The following is a 23,119-nucleotide window of genomic DNA, read 5'->3' as shown; positions in this document are numbered from 1 at the left end:
TCTGTATTTCCTCTGTATTATCTCTGTATTTCCTCTGTATTTCCTTTGTATTATCTCTGTATTTCCTCTGTATTATCTCTGTATTTCCTCTGTATTTCCTCTGTATTTCCTTTGTATTACCTCTGTATTTCCTCTGTATTTCCTTTGTATTATCTCTGTATTTCCTCTGTATTATCTCTGTATTTCCTCTGTATTTCCTCTGTATTTCCTTTGTATTATCTCTGTATTTCCTCTGTATTTCCTCTGTATTATCTCTGTATTTCCTCTGTATTATCTCTGTATTTCCTCTGTATTATCTCTGTATTTCCTCTGTATTATCTCTGTATTTCCTCTGTATTTCCTTTGTATTATCTCTGTATTTCCTTTGTATTATCTCTGTATTTCCTCTGTATTTCCTTTGTATTATCTCTGTATTTCCTCTGTATTTCCTTTGTATTATCTCTGTATTTCCTCTGTATTATCTCTAACATTTCTTCTTCTGGCTCTGTATTATGCTAATCAAGTTGCAGGCTCTGGCAGGAGGATAGTGTGTAACAAGGTTTAATTAAAATGCTGTAATTTCCCTCTGACATTTCCAGTTCCATATCACTTCCCTATGGGGCAATAGAGTGGGAGGAAGAAAAAGACTTCACATTACATTAATGGGTATGGTGGACTACTTGACTAATGTTAGACAAAGACCAACTAGAAACTAAACCAGACTGTAAAATATTATGCAGCCAGACAGCTAAATCTATCGATTAAGACTAACTAAATTGGACCACCAAAAAGTTCTTAATTCACTCAACCGTTGGACACAAGCTACACAAAACTGAAACACAAAGAAAGTTCATGAAATGTAGACATTTGACCAAACCACAACAAACCAACTGGATAATATCTAGTCACCCAAATCTTCTAAAATAATCCAATTGAAATTAAGTTTGTCACGTAAGTACATAGACCTTGCCTTACTACATAAAAAACTAATCAACTCAAGGGTTTTCCCCCATTGACTGTGAGTACGAGGTGTACAGAACAGGACTGATGGTGCCTCAGACAACACAACAGACAGGAGCTCTGTGACACACAGAGACGAGCACCACATTTCCACTGTGAACAGAATTGTCAGCGTTTCTCTGAGGATCAAAGAGGCCTTTGTGAGGTAGCGATGAAACACACGCCCCCTAACATCATCAGCTGTCTCAGACAAAATGGAGGAAGGAAGGAGGGAAATAAGTGACGTTTGTAATCGCAGAAAAATAAAGACCTTAAGGCCCCCTAACTCGAACAGAACATCAGAGGACATAAGTAATACATACAGTCGTGCACACACACACACGGTACATTTCACACACTATTATCGTTTTATCTGTGCTTGACGTACAACTGGTGCATCAAACAGGGTGCTCTAGTGATATCTCTGTCAGACTGAGATTCCAATCCTCAGCAGACTTTAGATGCTGTCATACACACACATACACACACACTCAGACGAGGGCACTGTCTCCGACGACAGAGCAGAACATGACTGCTGTTGACAGCACATAGTGAGAGAGCACGTGCAATGTGCACTGAATACAAACTGGGCACCAGATGGAGTGTGTGTGCATACATGTGGGAGAGATAAGTATTACTAAGGTAAAATGTAGCAGTGGAGCGAGAGAGAGAGAGAGAGAGGAGAAAGAGAGGAGAGAGAGAGAGAGAGAGAGAGAGAGAGGAGAAAGAGAGGAGAGAGAGAGAGAGAGAGAGAGAGGAGAAAGAGAGGAAAGAGAGAAAGATGGGGGATTCTGAAATGAGAGGGAGAACAGGTAAAGAGAAATAAAGGTAAGAGATGGAATGTGAGTGTGAGGGAAAGAGAGAGATTGAGTAGAGGCAGATTTTACCACTCCTCCCGTGGCTGCCTGTCTGTCTGCTCCTGTCTTCTCTACAGGATTTAAGTGAGTGACACACTCTCTTTGTCTAAGCCTGCTTGTTCTTCCCACCACTCAAAGACATGTCAGCTAGATCAGCCTCTTTCTTTCCTCCCATTTTAACTTCTATTTGCCTCTTTTTTCTGTCTATCTTCCTGTGTTAAATGGGAGCAGAGGAAGACACGTTTTAAAGAAAAGTGTGTAATGATCCTGCAGTACAATGGTTGGACTATAACTGTCCACTTTCCATTGTTTCCTTTACACTGCATCGAGAACAGGGAGAACCCCAGCTCTAGGAGAACCCCCAGCTCAGCAGTGACAACTACGTGCCATTTTCAAGGTATTGTTAAAGGGATACTTCATGATTTTGGCAATGAGGCCCTTTATCTACTTCCCCAGAGTCAGATGAACTTGTGGATATCACTTTTATTATTTAACTATTTGGTTTTCATATCATCACCTCTTGAAGAGCATAGTCAGAGCTACACATTTACGATTATTCCACATTTACCTCTATCATCAGAGTTATACAGTGAGTAACTGCATGCTTTTCATGATCAGTAAAAAAATCAATTGATCATGTCATTTTAGATAGTTGAGGATAACCTAGCTTTGGGACACATCGGGAGTCTGTGTATTTGCTGGACTCCCTGAGTTGTGCATTGTTCTGGTGGTTGGCAATGGAAAATAACCCTACCACAATATAGTAAAGTGAAATGTGACTCTTGCTATCGAATACATTTCTGAATCCAACTTTTGTCTGAACCACACCATATACCTGCTGTGTGTAGACAGTGGTAAATGTTGTGGTAGGAAGCCTCACGTGAAGTGTGTAGTCTAATGGCAGCCATCTGTCTAACTCAGAAGGAATATCATGTGGTTCGGACAAAGGGCGTCACATTTCACTTTACATCTGGTAAGTAGAGTTCATAGAGATTATACATGCCTTTGTTGACAGGAAAACATTTTTGGGTTGAAGCATTTTAGGGTTATCTTCCGTTGCCAACCACCAGACCAGTCTCAACGTCAACAGTGAAGAGGTGAGTCCGGGATGCTGGCCTTCTAGGCAGAGTTCCTCTGTACAGTGTTTGTGTTCTTTTGCCCATGTTCATCTTTTATTTTTATTGGCCAGTCTGAGATATGTTTTTTTTTTCAACTCTGCCTAGAAGGCCAGCATCTCGGAGTCGCCTCTTCACTGTTGATGTTGAGACTGGTGTTTTGCGGGTACTATTTAATGAAGCTGCCAGTTGAGGACTCATGAGGCATCTATTTCTCAAACTAGACGCTCTAATGTACTTGTCCTTTTGCTCAGTTGTGCACCGGGGCCTCCCACTCCAACAGTGGGGCAAAAAAGTATTTAGTCAGCCACCAATTGTGCAAGTTCTTCCACTTAAAAAGATGAGAGAGGCCTGTAATTTTCATCATAGGTACACTTCAACTATGACAGACAAAATGAGAAAAAAAATCCAGAAAATCACATTGTAGGATATTTAATGAATTTATTTGCAAATTATGGTGGAAAATAAGTATTTGGTCAATAACAAAAGTTTATCTCAATACTTTGTTATATACCCTTTGTTGGCAATGACATAGTTCAAACGTTTTCTGTAAGTCTTCACTAGGTTTTCACACACTGTTGCTGGTATTTTGGCCCATTCCTCCATGCAGATCTCCTCAAGAGGAGTGATGTTTTGGGGCTGTTGCTGGGCAACACGGACTTTCAACTCCCTCCAAAGATTTTCTATGGGGTTGAGATCTGGAGACTGGCTAGGCCACTCCAGGACCTTGAAATGCTTCTTACGAAGCCACTCCTTCGTTGCCCGGGTGGTGTGTTTGGGATCATTGTCATGCTGAAAGACCCAGCCACGTTTCATCTTCAATGCCCTTGCTGATGGAAGGAGGTTTTCACTCAAAATCTCACGATACATGGCCCCATTCATTCTTTCCTTTACACGGATCAGTCGTCCTGGTCAATTTGTAGAAAAACAGCCCCAAAGCATGATGTTTCAACCCCCATGCTTCACAGTAGGTATGTTGTTCTTTGGATGCAACTCAGCATTCTTTGTCCTCCAAACACGATGAGTTGAGTTTTTACCAAAAAGTTATATTAGTTTGTTTTCATCTGACCATATGACATTTTCCCAATTTCTTCTGGATCATCCAAATGCTCTCTAGCAGACTTCAGATGGGCCTGGACATGTTGCTGTCGCAGGGGGACAGGTCTGGCACTGCAGGATTTGAGTCCCTGGTGGCGTAGTGTGTTACTGATGGTAGGCTTTGTTACTTTGGTCCCAGCTCTCTGCAGGTCATTCACTAGGTCCCCCCGTGTGGTTCTGGGATTTTTGCTCACCGTTCTTGTGATCATTTTGACCCCACGGGGTGAGATCTTGATCCCAGATCGAGGGAGATTATCAGTGGTCTTGTATGTCTTCCATTTTCTAATAATTGCTCCCACAGTAGATTTCTTCAAACCAAGCTGCTTACCTATTGCAGATTCAGTCTTCCCAGCTTGGTGCAGATCTACAATTTTGTTTCTGGTGTCCTTTGACAGCTCTTTGGTCTTGGCCATAGTGGAGTTTGGAGTGTGACTGTTTGAGGTTGTGGACAGGTGTCTTTTATACTGATAACAAGTTCAAACAGGTGCCATTAATACAGGTAACGAGTGGAGGACAGAGGAGCCTCTCAAAGAAGAAGTTACAGGTCTGTGAGAGCCAGAAATCTTGCTTGTTTGTAGGTGACCAAATACTTATTTTCCACCATAATTTGCAAATAAATTCATTAAAAATCCTACAATGTGATTTTCTGGATATTTTTGTCTCATTTTGTCTGTCATAGTTGAAGTGTAACTATGATGAAAATTACAGGCCTCTCTCATCTTTTTAAGTGGGAGAACATGCACAATTGGTGGCTGACTAAATACTTTTTTGCCCCACTGTACACTGCTTCGTGGAAACATGGATCTCTCAAGATACAGTTGAAGTCGGAAGTTTACATACACTTAGGTTGGAGTCATTAAAACTCGTTTTTCAACCACTCCACAAATTTCTTGTTAACAAATTATAGTTTTGGCAAGTCGGTTAGGACATCTACTTTGTCAAGGACACAAGTCATTTTTCCAACAATTGTTGACAGACAGATTATTTAACTTATAATTCACTGTATCACAATTCCAGTGGGTCAGAAGTTTACATACACTAAGTTGACTGTGCCTTTAAACAGCTTGGAAAATTACAGAATATATCATGGCTTTATAAGCTTCTGATAGGCTAATTGACATCATTTGAGTCAATTGGAGGTGTACCTGTGGATGCATTTCAAGGCCTACCTTCAAACTCAGTGACTCTTTGCTTGACATCATGGGAAAATCAAAATAAATCAGTCAAGACCTCAGAAGAACAATTGTAGACCTCCAAAAGTCTGGTTCATCCTTGGGAGCAATTTCCAAATGCCTGAAGGTACTATGTTCATCTGTACAATAGTACGCAAGTATAAACACCATGGGACCATGCAGCCGTCATACCACTCAGGAAGGAGACATGTTCTGTCACCTAGAGAGGAACGTACTTTGGTGCGAAAAGAGCAAATTAATCCCAGAACAACAGTAAAGGACCCTGTGAAGATGCTGGAGGACACAGGTACAAAAGTATTTATATCCACAGTAAAATAAGTCCTATATCGATATAACCTAAAAGGCTACTCTGCAAGGAAGAAGCCACTGCTCCAAAACCGGCAGACTACGGTTTGCAACTGCACATGGGGACAAAGATCATACTTTTTGGAGAAATGTCCTTTGGTCTGATGAAACAAAAATAGAACTGTGTGGCCATAATGACCATTGTTACGTTTGGAGGAAAAAGGGGGATGCTTGCAAGCTGAAGAACACCATCCCAACCGTGAAGCATCGCGGGTGGCAGCATCATGTTGTGGGGGTGCTTTGCTGCAGGAGGGACTGGTGTACTTCACAAAATAGATGGCATCATGAGTCAGGAACATTATGTGGATATATTGAAGCAACATCTCAAGACATCAGTCAGGAAGTTAAAGCTTAATCGCAAATGGGTCTTCAAAATGGACATTGACCCCGGGAATACTTCCAAAGTTGTGGCAAAATGGCTTAAGGACAACAAAGTCAAGGTATTGGAGTGGTCATCACAAAGCCCTGACCTCAATCCCATAGAAAATGTGTGGGCAGATTTGAAAAAGCGTTTGCGTTCAAGGAGGCCTACAAACCTGACTCAGTTACACCAGCTCTCTCATGAGTAATGGGACAAAATTAATCTAACTTATTGTGGGAATCTTGTGGAAAGCTACCCGAAACGTTTGACCCAAGTTTTAAAAAATTAAAGGCAATGCTACCAAATACTAATTGAGTGTATGTAAACTTCTGACACACTGGGAATGTGATGAAAGGAGTCGTGTTCTGTCACCTAGAGAGGAACGTACTTTGGTGCAAAAAGTGCAAATCAATCCCAGACAACAACCACCCGAGCCACTGCCTGTTCACCCCGCTATCATCCAGAAGGCGAGGTCAGTACAGGTGCATCAAAGCTGGGACCGAGACACTGAAAAACAGCTTCTATCTCAAGGCCATCAGACTGTTAAACAGCCACCACTAACATTGAGTGGCTGCTGCCAACACACTGACTCAACTCCAGCCACTTTAATAATGGGAATTGATGTAAAATATATCACTAGCCACTTTAAACAATGCTACCTAATATAATGTTTACATACCCTACATTATTCATCTCATATGTATACGTATATACTGTACTCTATATCATCTACTGCATCTTTATGTAATACATGTATCACTAGCCACTTTAACTATGCCACTTTGTTTACATACTCATCTCATATGTATATACTGTACTCAATACCATCTACTGTATCTTGCCTATGCCGCTCTGTACCATCACTCATTCATATATCTTTATGTACATATTCTTTATCCCCTTACACTTGTGTCTATAAGGTAGTAGTTTTGGAATTGTTAGCTAGATTACTTGTTGGTTATTACTGCATTGTCGGAACTAGAAGCACAAGCATTTTGCTACACTCGCATTAACATCTGCTAACCATGTGTATGTGACAAATAACATTTGATTTGATTTGATTTGATGAAAGAAACAAAAGCTGAAATAAATCATTCTCTCTACTATTATTCTGACATTTCACATTCTTAAAATAGAGTGGTGATCCTAAGTGACCTAAAACAGGGAAATTTTACTAGGATTAAATGTCAAGAATCGTGAAAAACTGAGTTTAACCTTACTAGGGCAGGCGTTCTGCTAGCGGAACCCCTCCACAACATTCCACTGAAAAGGCAGAGCGCGAATTTTTTTTTGAAATATGTAACTTTCACACATTAACAATTCCAATATAGCAAATGCAAGATAAATATTTTGTTAATCTACCCATCACGGCCGATTTAAAAAATGCTTTACAGCGAAAGCACAACATGTTAGGTCATAGCCAAGTCAAAAAAACACAGCCAAAGAGAGGAGTCACAAAAAGCAGAAATATAGATCAAATTTATCACTAACCTTTGATGATCTTCTTTAGATGATACTCATAGGACATCATGTTACACAATAGATGTATGTTTTGTTCGATAATGTGCATATTTATATCCAAAAATTTCAGTGTAGATTGGCGCGTTACGTGCAGTAATGTTTTGATTCCAAAACATCTGGTGATTTTGCAGAAATACTCGCAATCAGCATTGATAAAAGATACAACGGTTACTCACAGAATTATGATAGACTTCTCCTTAATGCAACCGCTGTGTCAGATTTCCAAAAAACTTTACGGAAAAAGCATAATCTGAGAACGGCGCTCAGAACCCAAAACAGCCAGAGGAATATCCACCATTTTGGAGTCAACAGAAGTTAGAAATTACCCCATAAATATTCACTTACCTTTGATGATCTTCCTCAGAAGGCACTCCCAGGAATCCCAGTTCGACAATAAATGACTGATTTGTTTCATAAAGTTCCATAAAGTCCATAATTTATGTTCAAATAGCCACTTGTTGTTAGCGTGTTCAGCCCAGTAATCCATCTTCATGAGACGAAGGCACTTCGTCCAGACAAACACTCTAAAAGTTCCGTTACAGTCCTTTAGAAACATGTCAAACGATGTATGGGATCAATTTTTAGGATGTTTTTAATATAAAACATCAATAATGTTCCAACCGGAGAATGTATTTCGCTAAGGTGTATTAAACTTCCGACTTCAACTGTATACTGTCTGACCCTGTAAAGACAGTTGGGTTCTCAGTATATCGCGCCTACAGGAACAAACATATCTCTGGGAAGCAGAAGGGTGGAGGTATATGTTTTATGATTAACATCTTATGGTGTAGCTGTGATAACATACAGGAACTCAAGTGCTTCTGTTCACCCAACCTAGAATATCTCAAAATCAGATGCTGACTGTACTATCTCCCGAGAGAATTGTAGCCATAGCAGCCTATATCCCCCCTCAAGCAGATACCACGACTGCCCCAAGAACTTCACAGGACTTTATGCAAACTGGAAACCAAATATCCTGAGGCTGCATTTATTGTAGCTGGGGAATTTAACAAAGACAACTTGAGTAAAACGCTCAAAAAATTCTTTCAACATTTTGATTGTTGTACTCACGCTGGTAAAACTCTCGACATTTGTTATACTACCTTCCAGAATGCATATAAGGCATTCAGCAAATCAGACCACAATTCCATCTTGGTCCTCTCCTCCTATAGGCAGAAACTCAAACAGGAAGAACCCGTGGTAAGGACTATTCAGCGCTGGTCTGACCAATCGGAATCCATGATTCAAGATTGTTTTGATCACGCAGACTGGGATATGTTCAGAGTAGCTTCAGAAAATAATATCGACACATATACCAATACGGTGAAATAGTTCATCAGGAAGTGCATAGGACTATTACAACCTACCCCAACCAGAAACCGTGGATAGATGGGAGCATTCGCGCAAAACTGAAAGCAACGAACCAATGCATTTAACCAGGGCTAGAAGACTTGGAATATGGAAGAATACAAGTAGTGTTGTTATTCCGTCCAGAAAGAAATCAAGCAGGCTAAATGTCGGCATAGGGACAAAGTTGAGTCCCATTTCAATGGCTCAGACACAAGACGTATGTGGCAGGGTCTACAGACAATCACATATTATAAAAGGAAAACCAGCCACGTCACAGACACTGACATCTTGCTACCGGAGGATAATACAGTGCCACCGACGCGGCCCGCTATCAAGGACTGTGAGCTCTCCTTCTCCGTGGCTGACATGAGTAAGACATTTAAGCTTGTTATTAACCCTCGGCTGCTGGCCCAGATGGTATTCCTATCCACGTCCTCAGAGAATGTGCAGACCAGTTGGCTGGTGTGTTTACAGATATATTCAATCTCTCCCTATTCCAGTCTGTTGTCCCCACATGCTTCAAGATGGCCCCCGTTGTCCCTGTATCTAAGAAAGCAAAGGTAATTGAACTAAATGACTATCGCCCAGTAGCTCTCACCTCTGTCATCATGAAGTGCTTTTAGAGACTAGTCAAGGATCATATCACCTCCACCTTACCTGCCACCCTAGACCCACTTCAATTTGCTTACTGCCCAAATAAATCCACAGACGATGCAATCACCACCACACTGCACACTTCCCTGTCCCATCTGGACAAGAGGCATACCAATGTAAGAATGATATTCATTTATAGCTCAGCATTCAACACCATATTACCCTACTGTACTCCCTGTTCTCCCATGACTGCGTGGCAAAGCACGCCTCCAACTCAATCATCAAGTTTGCAGACGACACAATAGTAGTAGGCTTGATTACCAACAACGATGAGACAGCCTATAGGGAGGAGGTGAGGGCTCTGGGAGTGTGGTGCCAGAAAAATAACCTCCCACTCAACGTCAACAAAACTAAGGAGATGATCGTGGACCTTGGGAAAAAGCAGAGGGAGCACCCCCCTATCCACATTGATGGGACTGTAGTGGAGAAGGTGGAAAGATTCAGGTTCTTCAGCGTACACACCACTGACAAATTGAAATGGTCCACCCACACAGACAGTGTGATGAAGAAGGTGCAACAGCGCCTCTTCAACCTCAGGAGGCTAAAGACATTTGACTTAACATCTAAAACCCTCACAAACTTTTACAGATGCACAATTGAGAGCATCTTGTCGAGCTGTAAAACCGCCTGGTACGGCAACTGCACCTCCCACAACCGCAAAGCTCTCCAGAGGGTGGTGCGGCCTGCCCGAAGCATTACCGGGGGCAAACTTCCCTCCCGATGCCATAGGAAGGCCAAAAAGATCATCAAAGACATCAACCACCTGAGCCACTGCCTGTTCACCCGCTATCATCCAGAAGGCGAGGTCAGTACAGGTGCATCAAAGCTGAGACTGAAAAACAGCTTCTATTTTTATTTGTATTTATTATAGATCCCCATGAACTGCTCTTCCTGGGGTCCAGCAAAATGAAGGCAGTTTATACCATTTTCAAAACATTACAATACATTCACAGATTTCACAACACACTGTGTGCCCTCAGACCCATACTCCACTGCTTCTATCTCAAGGCCATCAGACTGCTAAACAGCCATCACTAGCACATCAGAGGTGGCTGCCTATAGACATAGATTAGAAATCACTGGCACTATAAGGAAATGAAACACGAGCCACTTGAATGATGTCTCTGTATCTTGCATTACTCATCTCATATGTATAAACTGTAATCTATACTATTCTACGTTATCTTAGTCACTTTAATTGTGTGTAAATATTGCATCACCCATCTCATATGAACATACTGTATTCTATACTATTCTACGGTCCCTTAGTCACTTTAATTGTGTGTAAATATTGCATCACCCATCTCATATGAACATACTGTATTCTATACTATTCTACGGTCCCTTAGTCACTTTAATTGTGTGTAAATATTGCATCACCCATCTCATATGAACATACTGTATTCTATACTATTCTACGGTATCTTAGTCACTTTAATTGTGTGTAAATATTGCATCACCCATCTCATATGAACATACTGTACTCTATACTATTCTACGGTATCTTAGTCACTTCAAATCAAATCAAATCAAATCAAATTTTATTTGTCACATACACATGGTTAGCAGATGTTAATGCGAGTGTAGCGAAATGCTTGTGCTTCTAGTTCCGACAATGCAGTAATAACAAGTAATCTAACTAACATTTCCAAAACTACTGTCTTGTACACAGTGTAAGGGGATAAAGAATATGTACATAAGGATATATGAATGAGTGATGGTACAGAGCAGCATAGGCAAGATACAGTAGATGGTGTCGAGTACAGTACGTACAAATGAGATGAGTATGTAAACAAAGTGGCATAGTTTAAAGGTTTAATTGTGTGTAAATATTGCATCACCCATCTCATATGAACATACTGTACTCTATACTATGCCACTTTTAGTCCAATGCCACTCTGACATATATGTATAGATATTCTTAATCCATTCCTTACTTAGATTTAAGTGTATTTTGGGTATATGTTGTGAAAATGTTCGATATTACTTGTTAGATATTACTGCACCATCGGAGCTAGAATGGTTAAGATAAGGGTTAAGGTGTGGGATAGACTTACAACTAAAATCTCAAAACAACTTTTTATTGCTGCATACAAACATGCAACCTTTGGCACCAGATGCTTACACCCATCCTCCATCTGCATCCACATCCACATCGCCCTAGCAAAACTGAAACCTACTTGAAAGTAACAAGTACTGCTTACTGTTGCCTCTAGTGGCCGGTTTCCACGTCATCTCCCAACGTTCTCAGACATGGGTGACCTGGCTGGTACATGGGCAAATGCACCCTTCTGCTGCTTGACAGGCAGAGTCCACAATTTGTTTTACTTAACTAGGCAAGTCAGTTAGGAACAAATTCTTATTTACAATGACGGCATTCGGGGAACAGTGGGTTAACTGCCTTGTTCAGGGGCAGAATGACAGAATTTTACCTTGTCAGCTTGGGGATTCAATCCGGCAACGTTTCAGCTACCTGCCGCCCCTAGGCTACCTGCCGCCCCTAGGCTATCTGCCGCCCCCAGGCTACCTGCCGCTCTCCAGTCAACCTGCCACTCCCCTGTCAACCTGCCACCCCTAGGCTATCTGCCGCCCCTAGGCTACCTGCCGCCCCTAGGCTACCTGCCGCTCCCCAGCCAACCTGCCGCCACTAGGCTACCTGCCGCCTCTAGGCTACCTGCCTCCCCTAGGCTACCTGCCGCTCCCCAGCCAACCTGCCGCCACTAGGCTACCTGCCGCCTCTAGGCTACCTGCTGCCCCAAAGGATGGGAAATTTACCTAAACCACTCATACTTGTCGGGTATAGTTCACTTTTATTTTATGTCACTCAAATATCCATTTAATGGTGGCCAATATTAAGAGATATTGTGAGGCTACCATCACATATCTGAAATTACATGATCAAATTATGTTTACTGAAAATCATGCAATTACTTGCTAAGTATTTAACTCTGATGATAGAGCTAGGCTCTTCAAGAGGTGATGCTATTACAATCAAAGTTAACATTTATTTAACAATCCCTTGAAAACGGTACATGCAATGGTTTTTGCCAGCAGGAAAATCTAATGCTCTTTACCTTATTGTGACATTTATTGATAACAACAATAGAATGTTCTACTGCTTTGTACAACACAGAAAGACACACACACATGCACGCACATGTACACATATCTGTTCGTTATGGTAGCCCATAGTATCCGATGATGACTTCCACTTCTGAGTTAACGGTGAATCCTTTGGTGACTGTTGAGTCCAAACCGAGATTCACAAACTTTATTGCAACTGGGGCATGTGCAGTCTGTGTTGGCGGGGCCAGTCATGGTTGTATGTCTCCTGGGCTGTTCTGCTGTTTCTTTGTGCTCTTCTCCTCCTCCCATCTCTGTACACCGTTCTGTCAGCTGTGTCCTCCAGGTCTGTGGGTTTAATGTTGCAATAATTCAACAACGTTTTCAGCTGGTCCTTGTAGCGTTTTCATCTGCCCCTCAGTAGACCGCCGGCCAAAGTGTAGCTGGCCATACAGGATCTTCCCTGCTCCTGAGACATTCTAATGACATGCCCAAGCCAGCGCAGTTGGTGTTGGTTGACCATGGCCTCCATACTCTTGCAGTTGGTCTTAGCAAGTATTTCTGTAAGGGGCACATGGTCGCACCAGGTGATTCCCAGGGTGCGCTGCAGGCATCTTATGTGGAATCAGCTGCTTGTTATGGCGACTGTAGGTGACTCAGGCTTCACAGTTATAAAGAAGTGTGGTGATGCAGACGCCTTGATAGACAGTGACTTTGGTGTGGAGGTGGAGATCCCTGTTTTGGAAGACCCTGTGTCTGAGTTTTCAGAAGGCAGCTGATGCTTTCTTGATCCTGTTTTACGAGGTTGCTCCCAATGTATTTGAATGACGGGACTATTGCCAGTGATTTGTGTCCAATGGTGAAGACAGGCATGGTGGGTCGAGGGCTGGATCTCCATTGGCAGACCACTGTGTTGGTGGTGTTGATAGACAGTCCCATCCTGCTATAGACCCTCACAGCCGTTAGGGTGGGCCATGAGAGCACAGTCAGCTTACTGCACCTAAAGAACATACTCTGACAACACCTTGGTGGTTGCTTGGAGCCTTCTGATGTTGAATAGGTTTCCATCCAGCCTGAAGTCCACCGCAACTGAGCTGCTGTCCTCAAGGTCCTTGTTGAGAAGCTGGGTGACACATAGGAGGAAGATGTTAAAGAGTACAGGTGCCAGCACACACCCCTGCCTCACACCGATGCTTACTCCAAAGGGCACTGACTCTTTCCCTCCTATGGCCATCATCCCATCATGGAACTGGCAAAGGATGTTGACAAATCTGAGTAGTATGCCCCATAGTAGTTCCCTGTTCACAGTGTCGAAAGCCTTGGAGAGGTCGACAAAGGCCATGAAAAGGTCCTGATGTTGTTCACACACACACACACACACACACACACACACACACACACACACACACACACACACACACACACACACACACACACACACACACACACACACACAAACACATTGCACAAGACACACACAGACACACAGACACACAGACACACACACACACACACACACACACACACACACACACACACACACACAAACACATTGCACAAGACACACACAGACACACACACACACACACGCACACACACACACACACACACACACACACACACACACACACACACACACACACACATTGCACAAGACACACAGAGTATAAACATGAAGAAATCACTTATAAAATGTGAATGTTTATTAAATGTTGACAAGACATTAAAACACAGTATCAAGATTCCGCAAAACAATCTATATTACTTCACCGAGAGAAAATGAAAAGAGAGTTGGTTCTGTTGGGGATTATGGGAGTGGGGAGCTGAGAAAGGTTGAGTTGCGGGAACGGAGGGATGGAAAATGGGAAATGGAGAGATGAAGGAGGGTGGGGAAATGGAGGGGGAACAGAGGAGGCTGTGGGAAAGGAGAGATGGAGGTATTGGAAAAGTGGATAAATAGAGGACTGAGATGGAGGGTGCGAGAACGGACGGATTGATCAGTACTCTGCTGATTCTGATAATAATAAGAGGGAGAGAGGGAATGAGAGGGAGCGAGGGATAACTCTTTTGTTCATACTCCTCTATCACATTGACTGCTGGAGCCAAGATCCTGCTAGAATTTAAACGGGGAGGAGGGAGGGTGGATGGTGTTCGTAACAGCAGACTGGAAATGAAAGAAGTAAAGGTTGGGGTGGGGGCTTTGGAACAAAGACTGTGGGGTTTCTAAACTACTCAGAGAGTGGGGGTTGGCGTGGGGTGTACAGTACGTTGATAAAACGTATAACGTGCACTATTTGACGCTGAAGGTTTTACATTAGAAGGGGAGTCGGGGATCAAATGAGAAGTCCAGTTCAACACATAACCAGAAGGGCGCGAGCCACTATGGAATCAGTTATCACATGACTTAATGGTTCATTTATATCTCTCTGTTATCAACACAAATAGCAGGGAGGCAAGTTGTACATAAGCATCACATTTACTTTGATGAATTCCTACCGTTCCTTTCTCTCTCTCACACAGACACGCACACACACATCGCACACATACACACAAACCTACACACTCTCACACACAGACACACAGAAAGAGAAATGAATGTCCTCCTGGTCAGTCAGTCACATCAAGACATCAGTCTGACTCATTCCAGTATCTCATTAAACTTTATACGTTTATCCATTTTAACTTGCACAACACCCTTTGAAATCATCTCTTCTGTGATACCCTATGAAATCATCATCTCTTATCTTCTACTCCAACACAAATTGTTGTCATCAAACTCTCCCATGTAATGCTGTTTCCATGGTAACGTGATTAGTGTTAATAATGCATTGATAATATGATTAGACGGTTGGTTCTTTTGATGTTTGGCTTCAGTAGCTGAGTAGTGGTAGAAGAGGCAGACTAGCTGACCGTAGAAGTGGATGAACTCTGACTCTGCTCTGTGTTACCAACGCAGGACTCCTGGTGAACTGAGACTCACTGACTCAGCCTCTATGACTGACTGAGACTGAGCAGGTTTCTGTGGATAGTTGGCTGCATGGAGCTGGAGCTCTGTGGGTGCTGCAGTCCAGACACACACTTTGTCCTGTCCTGGAAAAAGAGCCAGGATAAAACACATAGCCAATCCAGTGTCTGAGGAGAAATGCTCATCACTATGCATGTTGGCCCACTGGCAGCAAGGGCAGATCAAAATGTCCTCCAGAGTTGGTGTGTCCCATAGAGCCAGTATATCAAGTAGAGCCAAAATATCTGACCAGATCAAAGACGTCCCCATAATGTCCAACAGGCCAATCAGAGCCACATTGTCCCCCAGATGTGCCATTGACATCGCTTCAGTTTAGATTAATTTGTGCTGTTTTTTTTATAGTGGGCATGCCCTCATGTGCTTACTAAACTCCTCCTCTTTCTCACATGCCCCTCCCCCAAAACTATAGCTGGCCACGCCTTCTCTTGTGCCCAGTCCGGTAAAAGAGGAGAAATAAGGGCTCTGGTTTTGTATTTTTTTTCTTCTTTTGACTTGTAATTTGTAAAGTCTGTGTGCTTGAGTTCTCTTTTGTCTTTTGGCATAGTATGAAAACAGTTGGACATGCTCTAAAGGTCATACACACTGTACAATAAATCTACACATATCTTTAAAGCTTTCAGTACATCTAAAGAAAATCCAGAATGAAAACCACAAATGGAAAAAAAAATATTCAGAATTCCACAATTTCATTGCTAGCAAAACTTCTGATGTTGTGCTTTTTTTTCTTTTCTATAATACTTTACAGACAAAACATATTTTTTTGTTGTCACCATTCCCGACAAGTTTTTGAGCTCCTATTCAGAAAGAAAATCATGGTTGATAGCGGCAAACTGTATTTTACAGCAACAGTTCCTCTGCTAGAGCCAGAAGAAAAGATCCTGGGTCACCCTAGCAGAAAACCTAGACATCCAGCTAGACATGGTTAGATTACAGAACATAAAATATTACAGGAGATAAGGAAATGGGGAGAGGGGAAGAGGAGGAGAGAGGGAGAGTAGTAGAGAAGGAGAGGGGGGAGAGGAGGAGAGAGGGGAGATGGAGAGGAGGAGAGAGGGGAGATGGAGTAGAGAGGGGAGTGGAGGAGAGGGAGAGGAGATGAGAGGTGAGGTGGATAAAAAAAAGAGATATGGATGAAATTGAACATAAAGGATGAGATGAAAACAGAATGTGTATGTAACTACGTTAAAGGACTGTTATCAGAGTGTGTGTGTGTCAGTGTGTGTTTGTGTGTCAGTGTGTTTGTATGTGTGTGTGTGTCCATGTGTGAAGCAGCTTCTATGGACTATACAGCTGATTGTGAAAGCACAGGAATAGAATTTAAATGCTCAGGGATGTAGGGGACTATTTAACCTTGTGGTCGTGGTGGCAAAGGTTAAAACATGCTCTACTCCCTAAAGGAACAGATGAATAACAGACTACCCTCTCTGTCATGACACTCTTGGCTCTGGAAGTTAGCAGTCAAATAACCTTTCTTCCTCTCGTTCTTTCTATGGTAGGCCACCAGTGGCACCTTGTCACTTCACCCCATTCTTTTCCCTGTATTTTCCTCTTTTCCATTCTGCTGCCTCCTACATTCACCCACTACCAATGGGAACTTGATAACCTTCATCATATAATTTTTACATAGGCTGTTTGTCTGACTGACTGGGAGCTCAAATGGATCACTGAAATTGACTCTTAGGGTGACTGGGAGAGTGATTAGAGGACAAGCACACTTGCACACTTACCATCTGGGGTACTGTAGAAGTAGTAACTTGGTTGGTGATCAGACTAAGTGCCCAATATGCACCCTAATAGCCTCAGTCAGATGATTGAGATCGGTTCCCTCTTGTTTACTCATCCCTTCTTCCTCAGCGCTCCATAACCTCTCCTTCATCTTTCTTTTTCTCTGTATATTCCCATTTCTCCTTTTCATTAAGTCATTCCCTTCTACCCCTCTTTTTGACCTGTCCTCTCTCTCTCTCCCTTTCTCGCCCCCTCTCTCTCTCTCCCCCTCTTTCAATCTTCTGTCTCCTTTTATTTCAACCATTCCCTCTCTACACTGGTGCAGCTGTTCCATTGCGTTGTGCCTCCTACCGAGGCTATCTGAAATAAAGGGACACGTAAGCAGTACTGTGGGTTGGGACATTCTGGCTGGGAGGCCAATGCAGCCGGGTCACTTTAGGTGACAGAGTTTTGCTGTGGTCATATGGTAGCTTCAGGGGGCAGGGTGTGTGTGTGTAAGTGTGTGTATGCGTGTGTGTATGCATGTGTGTGTGAGTGTATGCGTGTATGTATGCGTGTGTGTATGTGTGTGTGTGTGCGTGTGTAAGTTTGTGTGTGTGTGTGTGTGTGTGTGTGTGTGTGTGTGTGTGTGTGTCTGCGTGTGTAAGTTTGTGTGTGTGTGTGTGTGTGTGTGTGTGTGTGTGTGTGTGTGTGTGTGTGTGTTCCAACTGTAATGTCACATCTCCGTTTCTGACATATCATGAATCAGTCACTTGTTCTAAGGTCACACGGTAACGCCACGCTTCGCTGACTGGCAGCAACGCAGCAAAGGACTATGGGAATAGGACTACTGGTTACAGGGCACAACAAACACAGGAGACAGGTCAAGGACAAGGTCAAGGCTCAGAAGGAATAGACAGATACTTGATTAATAGCTAGATATAAATGAAGCACTAATAGAAAGAGTGATGAACAGAGTGAATCAGACTCATTTCCTGATCCAGTGAAGTCATGAGGTTGTTGGGAAGGAAGTGTGTGGGGGGAGGGGGGGCACAAAAAGCCTCAGCACAACACTAGTAGGTGATAGGGGACTACGGGTAGGGATGGGGCACATGAAGTTGGGCGGGGCTGGGAGGTGGTGGAGAGGGACAAGGGCTCCACAGGAAACAGTAGAGAATAGTAGTAAACCAATCAAAGATGTCAATCCTTTTAGTCATTCAGTAAACAGTATCTGAGGGTGTGGTTTTATTACTCTGAACACTTTCAACTCCTTTCCTCTGTTATTGCCTCATATACTCATTTGCTCTCGTCGCGCGCGGGTCGTATCTTCATCTCAGAGAACTTGAGGGAGTACTGCCAGCCGGTCCAGGTGGACCACTCGATGCCGTCGGCATAGGAGGTGTGCTGCCCGCGGAGGTACTGTCCGTTCAGGTTGGACGTGTGGCAGTTACGGTACCACCACGCGCCGTGGTAGAAGGAGGCACAGTTGTTCTCCGAGTGGTCGTTGTCCTTGTCTTTGGTTGTGAACTTCATCCCGTTGTGCTTGAGCAGAGCATCGCCTGTATGGTGAAGGGGAGCGGGTTGGTGGTGGAGGGTGAGGGGTGGATTGGATGAGTGAAGGACACATTTATGTTGCATTCATGTACAAACAAACACACAACCATATTTACATACACGCACACGTATGCACACACACACACACACACACACACACACACACACACACACACACACACACACACACACACACACACACACACACACACACACACACACACACACACACAGTCAAAGGACAAGGATGAACAGAGGAGAAATAGAAGATAGATGGGAAGACAAAAAAGAATAAGATAATTGAGAGAGGCTGATAAAATAGGTTTCAACTTCTCAGTGCTTTGATTGGTCCTTCCTAGTTCAACTAATGTATTTGTCCAGAGATCTCTTACATCAGAGAGCAGCACTGCTTTCCCATTCATTTACCTAAATGACTCAGGATTTTACAATCAATAATTTCCATAAATTACGTGAGATCAGAGAGAGATGCCTCCTGTCCTTTCTAGAAGATCAGTCCTCATTACATAAATTGCAGTGTTACAACACTATGTTGTTTATTTATCAAAGGGCTCTACGCTGACCTTTTTATCCTTCTGCTAATATCACATCCCTAACGATCCGATCACCACACAACTGTCACAGCACGCACGCACGCACACACACACGCACGCACACACGCACGCACACGCGCGCACGCACGCACACACACACACACACACGCGCACGCACGCACGCACACGCACGCACGCACGCACGCACACACACACACACACACAATGAGGATCTTTGAAGCTACAGCAGAAATAGAACTAAAGAGAGGTACATGACACAGTTAGCTACAGATGTAGGATCTTCATTTTAGTCAGTTTGCTACAGCAGGAAATAATCCTGTAGTAGCAGGTGATGTGAATCATTATGTGGATTATAATTATTTGACATTTTTTTGTAAGGATTGATGCATTTTTAGTTGCGGCAAATCAAGTTTAAAATTTCAAAGTGGAAATTACAAAGATTAGAAGCCTTTTTAAAAACGTAAATACACTACAAGTTTGCATTTCCTGTCGTGAAGGAAAACTCTCAGGAAAAAAATAGTGATCAAATGAAGATCCTACATCTGTATAGGCTACGGCTTTGCGCTGAATGTCATACTTGGGTGGTTGGCTTACTGTCAGCGGCACTGCACATGGAGATGTTGAGTGATGACATTCTGTACCACACAATAAACGATTTCAGAGAATAACGTACTTGTTATTGGTGTTTCATAGCAACTCTTCAGGCTTTCAATAAACAAAAGGATACGAGTGCCTGGATGTGGATTTTTATATCACTCTACCTCTCCCTGTGTGTTTTTCCCTCTTTCCCTCACTCCCTATGTCCCTCTCTATAATGCTTCATGCTGTGTCTGTGACCAGAGGGGGATAAAACCCCTCATCTCCAGCGGTGAGGTGTTCGCTAGCAGCTCGTCTGGGCATCTTAAGCGTTTAAATCCCCAGGCTGGGTGTGGCCACTGCTACTCCCTTCTCCCCTCCAACCAAACCCTCCCAACCCTTTCTCAATTTGCCGTTTCCACGGTAACCCATGGTGCAATTAGTTCCGATAGAAGAAATGGCAACACAGAGAAAAAAGATCAAAACATACAACCCATCGTGACAGCATGATGATGGTTACCAGATTAAACTAAATAAGGGGAGAGAGAGATGAACCAGGCTAGGGGCACTTAGAGTCTCATTTGCAGCCCGTTCAGTGTCACCTTGTCTGGGTAAAGGGAAGGGGATGGGATGGGCGGCTCCACTGAACACCATTAAGATCCAGCAGCTTCTAGCCACAATAACTACCTGTCTACAGATCTCAGATCAGAGAAAATTGTGTGTGTGTGTGTGTGTGTGTGTGTGTGTGTGTGTGTGTGTGTGTGTGCGTATTTGTATGTATGTGTGTGTGCGTGGGAGAGGGGCAGAAGAGTGGTAGGTGTCTAAAACAGTCATTGCGGATGATAATAACAATTATTGTGGTACTAAGAGGGTACAAGGATACAGGGAGAGGCTTCGTATGCTGCGGTGGGATTCAAATGTCCAACAGGCACGTTGTCAGTTGAAGGTCAGTTTCATTGCAGTAGGAGAAGCTATAAGCCATTTAAACAACCCATCTCTCTCTCTCTCCAAAACCTGATTGTGTCCTTCTTTACCCTCTCTCTCCCTCACCCTCTCCCTCTCTCTCTCCCTCTCTCTCTCTTCTCCCTCGTCATTCCCCCATCCCTCCTCTCTCATCTGTCCCCCTTCTCTGTGCTAAGCGACCCAAAGGTTCTTAAAATTGCTTCTTTGTAGCGACGAGCGTGAGACAGTGTTTTGTTTACGCTGCAGGTCAACCACAGTAATCCATTGTGTAGTAATTTATTCACGGGGCGGGGCACTGGGTGAGATGTGACATTTGGGGAACAGATATATACTCTTTGTCTCCCTCAGTCTGTCTGTCTACATTGTTAAATCATCGGGCATTGACACAACACAGTGGGGACCAAAACCAAACACTCCCTCCCTTTCCGCCTCCCTCCCTCACCCCCCCACCCCTCCCAACCTCACCCCCTCAGCACTTAACAATATTAACAAGACTACTGCAGATGACACAGCAGATATGACGATAGATAGAGTCAATGCATTGCTGAGTTATAATTGTAGTATTTGAGAAGTAAATCTGAGGCTTAAATGTTTGTGTTTGGGGTGCTTTACCCTTTGATTGACGTCTAGGTCTACAATGACCTAATCTATGATTTGAATCAAACATCAATGTTACGTTTTTTAGGTATATACTTTCTTGATCCCCAACGGGAACTGGTCAGTCAGATATAACCATGTACCTGCATTTCCGGAGTAATCTCCAACTGTCAGTGGGTATCCATCATCATCCGGGTCCACAGAGAACAGGCCCACTCCAAAGGTCTCGTACTGGGCGTAGGCTGTACTGTTGTCAAAGTCCTCCAGGTCAATCCTCAATTCATAGTTACCCTGGATGGACAAGGCATGAATCTGCTTCAACCCTGCAGAGAGAGAGAGAGTGAAGGAGAGAGAGAGAGAGAGAAAGGGAGAGAGGGAAGGAAAGACAGAGATGCAGAGAGTGGTAGAAGGGGAGAAGAGAGGGAGATAGGGAGAGATGAAGAGACAAAAATGGAGAGAGAGACAGAGAGAGAGAGAAAAGGGATGGGAGAGAGGGAAGGAAAGACAGAGATGCAGAGAGTGGTAGAAGGGGAGAAGAGAGGAAGAGAGGGAGAGATGAAGAGACAAAAATGGAGAGAGAGACAGAGAGAAAGAGAGACAGAGAGAGAATGAATGAATGAGAAAGAAGTGAGAAAGAGAAGGAGAGAAAGAGAGAAGGTGTTAGAGGTGACCAATCAGAGCCCCTCCCTGAGGGAAAGAGACCCCCTTAATGTTCAGAGAAAACCCCACCGAAGCCATTCAACAGCTTGGTACTGCACCATGAGTCTTCCACGAAAACAAAAATACACATAATTTCCTCACCTGCCAGTCAGTTCCCAGAAGTCACCCTGCTACAGTAAGTGAGAGGGCCCCTCAGTGCAGCAGGATGCTCGGTCTGGATGCGTTAACCCATGCTCTGTCACATAACTTTAAAGACAGCAGCTGGGTCCTCACAAACCAAGCACTTTAAGGACACACTCTGAATCACACACATGCATGCAGGTATTCACACACAAACGCACAAACACACACACACGTTAAGTACTATACTATGACAGCGTGTCATAACTGATTTAGGAAATGAACATTCGCAGAGAGTGTGGTAACAGAAACACATGGAATAATGCTAAGGATGAGAGGAAATAGAGAGGGCAAGGGCCAGGAGTTGAGATCATGTGATCTGACCAGAGAAAACTCTGGGCCCTAGTTGTAAGTCTCGGAAGATGTTCTTGACCTGTTTATTCTCTAATTGAAGATCCCAGAGCTAAGGTTACGGGAATGAAGTTGCCAACAAAACAGATCCCAAGAGAGAGAGAGAGTGTGTGTGTGTGTGTGTGTGTGTGTGTGTGTGTGCTTGTGCGTGTGTGCTTGTGCGTGTGTGCTTGTGCGTGTACATGTCTGAATGGACATTTACCAGTCACTGCACTTGGAAGCTCCCATGAAAGAAAACACAAATATGAAACAGTTATCCAGTCTCAACCATACACTCTTCAGCTTGCTGTGTGACAATTTCACTCCATTCCAACATGATGCTCATGGTCCTTACGTCATCAGAGTACGCAGCTGAACACTGTAGACTGGAAACACTCGGTTAGTTATTTTAACTAAAACATA

General features: G+C 43.3%; 1 protein-coding gene across 4 annotated transcripts in view; it reads right to left on the bottom strand.

Annotated features, from left to right (window-relative positions):
- LOC110523391 (fibrinogen C domain-containing protein 1) overlaps positions 1 to 23,119 on the bottom strand; it is a 330,227-nt gene that overhangs the window by 101,961 nt on the left and 205,147 nt on the right. For 3 of the 4 annotated variants that reach the window (XM_036977012.1, XM_036977013.1, XM_036977014.1), the window contains 2 exons: positions 21,670 to 21,849; positions 14,756 to 18,823 (listed from right to left, as the gene is read on the bottom strand). In XM_036977012.1, the coding sequence (XP_036832907.1) occupies positions 18,561 to 18,823; positions 21,670 to 21,849 (443 nt within the window). In that variant the 3' untranslated portion in view covers positions 14,756 to 18,560. Of the gene's footprint in view, positions 1 to 14,755; positions 18,824 to 21,669; positions 21,850 to 23,119 lie in introns of those variants that run through there. The other variant, XM_036977015.1, reaches the window with a different exon arrangement.

The sequence above is a fragment of the Oncorhynchus mykiss genome, chromosome 5 (genome assembly GCF_013265735.2).
Source record: "Oncorhynchus mykiss isolate Arlee chromosome 5, USDA_OmykA_1.1, whole genome shotgun sequence".
NCBI lineage: Eukaryota > Metazoa > Chordata > Actinopteri > Salmoniformes > Salmonidae > Oncorhynchus > Oncorhynchus mykiss.
The sequence above is the reverse complement of the archived record's forward strand: the minus strand, read 5'-3'. Positions and strand labels throughout refer to the sequence as shown.